The sequence below is a fragment of the Poecilia latipinna genome, unplaced genomic scaffold (assembly GCF_001443285.1).
Source record: "Poecilia latipinna isolate Pla-1442-1.1 unplaced genomic scaffold, P_latipinna-1.0 Scaffold975, whole genome shotgun sequence".
NCBI lineage: Eukaryota > Metazoa > Chordata > Actinopteri > Cyprinodontiformes > Poeciliidae > Poecilia > Poecilia latipinna.
Window position 1 is genome coordinate 249,722 of NW_015113591.1, and position 6,096 is coordinate 255,817.

The 6,096-nt window shown below is 36.2% G+C and overlaps 1 protein-coding gene across 1 annotated transcript in view; it reads right to left on the bottom strand.

The window, feature by feature from the left end:
* Positions 1 to 3,351, bottom strand: part of dipk1aa (divergent protein kinase domain 1Aa) — a 21,912-nt gene extending 18,561 nt beyond the window's left edge. Inside the window, exon 1 of the mRNA XM_015050111.1 lies at positions 2,905 to 3,351. Within this exon, the coding sequence (XP_014905597.1) occupies positions 2,905 to 2,958 (54 nt within the window). The 5' untranslated portion in view covers positions 2,959 to 3,351. The remainder of the gene's footprint in view (positions 1 to 2,904) is intronic.
* Positions 3,352 to 6,096: the final 2,745 nt, after the last annotated feature.

Genomic DNA, 6,096 nt, shown 5'->3' on the forward strand with positions numbered 1-6,096 from the left:
AATGGACAAAAGAGAAAACAAAAGGAAATCCAGTGGGTGGTCAGCCCAGACATGCTAGTCCCCAAAGCTAACACTAGTGAGTCCTCCCATTCTCACTTGCCAGGTATTGCCTCTCGGTTACCGTGCCGACCTATCATTAATCAGATCAGTATCTGTCTTCAGGATGGATACAACCTCCTGTGACAAGGAAGTAGCCACCGTTATCCAACTACAACACTGATACTGTGCCATATTTAATGCCCAAAATAGGATTCTAAACTGTACAAAGTATCGCTGTCAAGTTGGAGCTAAGAGCTGACCTTTGATCTGGTCCATTTAGAGCTTTCTGGCCAGTACCCTGAACATCCATCTGCAAGTTTTGAGTGCTGTAAAGACGAAAATGACGAGAAGAAAAAACAAACACACACAACAACCCCCGCCCCCCACAAGTCAGATAACGTGCCACCCAGCTAGCTAACAAGGATCAAGCAGATCTGATAACAACCTAACTAAGTGACTTCATAGGAGCATCTGTATGGCATTTAACACGTCAAAGCACACCGGTAACAGACGTCATCATCTTTCAACAATGAGCCCAAACTGCCTGGGACCTTTGGACATTTTTTCTGTGTACAAAGATGGTTTCATAAATAAAACAAACTGCTTGTGCAAACTGTTGTGCAAACTGTTGCTAAGAGATCTGCTCAGTGAGCACAGAATCAAATATTGCAAAGCGAATCATTTGTTCAGCTGGGTTACTGATTGTTACGGCCTTAGAAGGATACTGTTGGGTGGATTTAACATCCTATTTTATTACTGGAATGCAAGAAGGGAAACTTGGCATGAAACTTGAAGCTTCTAGCAAAACCCACAAGACTCACATTAAAAGAGATTGTAACCTGTACAGCAAAGTTTTTGCATTTATTATTTTGCTATAAATCATTGTTCAATCAAGACTGTTCAATCCCAAAAACAAGCCTCCATGAGTATCTGCCTGCAGATATCACACAAGGCGACTTATCAGAAGTGGTTTTTCCTGTTAATTTGCATCCTGTCAAATTCACTTCAACTGCGTTTAATTGTTTTCTGTACAGCTGTTCCAAATAGTGAACAGCAGGTGAGAACACCGTGTGGATTCCAGAAAAAATTGGCAATTAAATTTGTGGAAGTCCTCAACAATGTTTCCTGCAGAACCAGTACCTAACTTGTCATTTCATTTTTATTTATTTATTTATTTATTTATTTATTTATTTATTTTTTGCTTTTTCCATACTTTCCTTAACATCATTAACCATAAAATTAGATTAACACAAAAAGTAACATAAAAAAAATAAATAAATAGAAGTGGTGGTGTAGCAAATAACATTCTTACTTGCTATTTCCAACAAAAAAATGATAAGCAGAAAGACTTTACAGCAGAAAGCAGAAAGTGATCTCAACTGCACCAATTACTCCCACCATGCGTGAACCTGCAATGCACTAGGTTCACCAAGGAGTTTTGTACAGCTGTGTGGTTACCATGGAGATAAAAGTGTTTCTCAAACATGCATGAAAGAATCAAAGCAACACTCCAGGTATGTTTTTGATGAGAGAATAACTTTATAATATGATGTAAAACTCATAAAGGTAAATTTTACTTACGAATTTGATTTAAGCATTAAGTTTAGTTATAAAGTTGCTGCTTTGGTTGGTGAGAAGAATCAGTTTAAAGCTGAAATAGCATTATTGTTGGACAACAGATTTGATGCATGAAGCTGTTGGGGAACATAAGAGCTCCTTCAGCGACACACTGCTGCATCATAGCTGCACAAAAGAGCGTTACAGGAGATCCTTCCTACCAGCAGCTGTTAAGTGTTATTTGCAGTTTTTTCATTTTTAATAAACATTCCTGTTGTTATTGGCACATCCCTGTTGTTTGCATGGTTCTTTAACTGCATGTTATTCTGTAAATTATTATGTAGATTCTGTTGAACCTGAATTTCTCCCCTTTGGACAGTAAAGGGATATTTCTACTCTGTATTTCCCAGGAGGATCTTTGCTGTTGTTACTGTTGTTACTGCTGCCACCTCCTTGCAAGGCAGCATCAATCATAGCTTTTTGGAGGGGAGAGGGGTGTTGTAGTCATTAAAATAGTTTTAGTGACTTATTATACAATTGCATTGTAGTTTTCCTTGTTTTATATTAACTGTTTGTATTAATTGTATTTATTGAGTCTGACAAAATCTGTATAGTTAAGTTGTTATAACCTTGTTTTGTATAACCTTTGTTAGTTTTTAAATGTCTCGGACATAAAATAGCCATTTCATTTACATAAATTTTAGTTAATATGCATTTTCCCTGTCAAATAAATTACTACATTTAAATGTTAATTTTAAGTCAATTTCTGACCCAAATATCCATAATTGAACTCATCAGTCATCAATGTTTACTAACTCCAGCTGATCACCTTGATTATTGGGCCTCTTGAACCATATTTTTTCAGTTTTTTTAATATAACTTTGTGTTTTGTGCAATCCTGAAGTAGAAATCCAAACTTCATTATCCAGCTGTGGGAGTGTATATTTACAAGGGAGAAATATATGCCACTAGACAGTCTTCATAACTATTTAGAGCCCCCAGATGTCTCCTCTGCACCCTATTTTTACAATAAGGTGCCAAGTGCTAATTTCCATTCTCCCTGGTTAAGGCCTGTGGTAACCAGGCAGTCAGTAATAAGGTATACAAGTCATTCACATTCATCAGGTAATTCCCTGGCGGCGCAGGGAGTCAAAGGAGGAGAACGCCGACTGGCAGCTGTCAACCACACAGATGTGACAGCGACACGCAAAACACGATCTCTTCCTCTTTTTCCTTTCTTTCTTTCTTTCTTTTTTTCTTTTTTACAATCCATTTCCTAGCAGCAATTTTTCTCATCAGAGTTCTTACCTGGAAATAGAAAGACTTTTTCACCCAGGCTCGTGGAAAAAGACCCTTAGCCATCGCTGAAATAGACCATCTCAGTACGTCTGAAGGCGACCAGCAGAGCGCTTTCTACATCAAACAAGAAACGCATGAGGAAATAACAGCATAGTGTCTGATTCCAGACGGGACGGCCCGGTCCGGGTTCCTCTGCTCCGGATGAATCGCAGTGATATTCCTCCGTCCCCGTCGTTCTGCCCTTTGAAACAGCTGCTGCTGATTTTCAAAAAAAACCAGCATTTCTCAAGGTGAAAAAAAAAAAAAAAAAAAAAACACGTATGGCTCAGAGCGCAGGCGCAACCTGTTTCTTCCCAATCAAACATCTAGTAAGTTTTGAGGTAAAACATGGCAGTGGTGTGTTATTAAAAGGCACCGCTGGACCCGAACCTCTTCACCATACATTATTATTATCCAGCGGTAGTTCTACGAAACTATCAAAGTATTACAAGATCAAGTTCACAAGCACGAAAGAAACTATTTCCGCTAAATCTTTCACAATAAAGCCCTGGCTGTTGTGCCGTTTCTAAAGTTACACAGCAAAAAAAATTTAACAGATTTATTTAGCCTGTCATAAAGGGAAAAAAAGTTCATTTTCCAAAGTCATATTTTCACCATTTTATTCATACATTTATAAATGTCAGGGTTCCAAACTTTATACTTAATTCATCGGCGGAATATTTAACTTGCAAACTAAATATTTAGCTTTCAAATTAAATATTTAGTTAGGATCCTAAATATTTAGGTTGCTTTCTAAATAATTTTGCTAGCATGCTGAATATTTGTGACTGACGTAAACATTCAGTTGGAAACTAAATATTTAGCTTTCTAACTAAATACTAAATTTCAAAGATAAATATTTTGTTAGGAACTCTGCCATTTATAAATGTAGAATTAACATGGATAAAATATGGCTTTTAAAAAATAAACACCCATATTTTTCAACCTATGACAGGCTAAATCAGTCAGATTATTGTTGTTAATTTTTTACTGTGTAACTTTACAGACATAGTGGGGAAGAGGAATTTTCAGGATATGTAATTAAATGCATTTTTTTTTCTTTTCAAAAATGTTATATTACCAAATTAAAACAACATTTATTATTGAATAAATGAACTCAACAGGAGAGATATTTATGGTTTTAGTCTGTTATTAGCCTATTTAGCCCTCAGATTGATGCAAAGTGCTATTATTCCCATTCAGCTTTCCAGTGTTTCAGGAAGCCCTGGTCATTCATGGATCTTCTTTAGAAATCTGGACTGAATGCTGACATTAGAGTTCAGTATGTTTAGCGTTGAGATGCTATCTTAGGTTTGAATAGTTTGTGTAGCAGAAAACTAACAATGCACATTCAGACATATTACCCTCACAAATAAATGTCTGCGTTATGGAAGTCAAGTCAAAGTTCAGAGCTAAATATAATTGAAAATCTGAGCCAAAACGTGATAATTGCTGTCCACAGATGCTCTCCTGAGCATCTCGATCTGACTGAGTTTGAGCTACTTTGTGAAGAAGAAAGAGTAAAAGTGTTTGTTTCTAAATGTGCAAAACAGGTTGAGAGGACTGCCAGCTGTATTTGCATAAATAATGAAGGTGGGGGCTGCGGTGCGTGGTACACAGTTTTGAAAGCCATGAATCCATTAGGCAGCAAGAAGGACCTGGGTTCAGTTTCTACTGTCCAAATCCTTTGTTTTTCTATTATCTGCTTCCCAATAGAATGCTTAAACCCATCTACACGTTTTTGCTCCCTCCCTTTTTTTTCAATCTCTCCTTTATCTTTTACTTAATTACAGATTTTATGACTCATTCACTTAATGACACCAATAATTCAGTTTGATTGTCTGCCAATTCATTTCCCTTGATTCTTGTAAAGGTTTCTATATAAATGTCAGTTCTGTCTCCTACATTCTCTACAATCACTGCTGGTATTCCATTGAACAGCCTGGTCTGCTGTCTGAACGGCTGTGTTTCAAGGTGTAATTCTCTTGGCTTTTCCTTTGTTGGATAAAATCAGATCAGTATTAAAATCAGGAAGTGACAATGGGTGACTTAAAAACAAAATTACTTTTTGGACAAATATTTATCTGAGTAATACTAGCATCCTTTATTACCTCATATTACCCAGCAAATAAAATTATTTATTTCACCCAGCGTGATTTACAAATCTGTTCCTCTATTTCCATTTCATACCTGTCAACAAATAGTCTGTTAACCCATGACATATGAGTTTGATTTTAGTTTTAGTTAGGTATTTTTTTTAATTATGCGGATGAATAGTTATGAAAATGTTCAGTGGTATATCAAAAGTACCACATGTCAATTCACAGTTTTTCCAGTTTACATGCCATTTTGCAACAATGCATTGTTTTTGCTTCTCCTGCTGTCCTTTTGTCCCAACATGCTTGCCATATTTTATTAATCTACTTACCAAACTGTACACTTTTATTTTTCTGGGGTGCTCTTTTGGTTAGCTATAAAAATAAATATTTGTGGAAAAACAACACAAATAAATAAAAGAAGTCACGTTTGAAGAAGAATAACCAACATTTTTATGGTGTGTTGTGGTGCTAATGTGAAGGTTTAGACAGGCAGAAGCAAAAATTAGAGGCAGGTATGAATTGCCTAAGTAAGAGGAGGCATACAAACTGAGGAATGGTTAGTAGGAGATGTCCCCTAGCTGCAGCAGATGACCTTTTTGAACCAGAAAAAGTGGGCTGCAGAACAATGAAAACTGTAAAGGGAAGAAATAGTGAAAGGGAAAAAACACCAGCACCCATAAAGACTCAGTTCACAGAAGGATTCTAGTGAGAATCTGGCCATTTGGCCCTTTTGTCGTTTTAAATCTTTACAGTTTTGTAATTTCATACTTGACTTTTTAAATGCACGAAATACATTGTCTTTGCAGTGCACTAATTTCCAATGGGATCGCTTATAGCGGTTTAGACAACTGACAATTTTAAGCAAATATTTTGATATTCTATATTGTGCATTAAGGAAATGTGATTATGTGACTGCAATAAATGATATTTATCAGTAGGTCAAATAGAATAATTTTTTGACCAGGGATCACCTTTTAAGTGCAATATGGAGTAAAATGGCAGTCAATATCAATGTCAAGTTTATTTATAGAGCACTTTAAAACAGGTATAAAACTGCACCAAA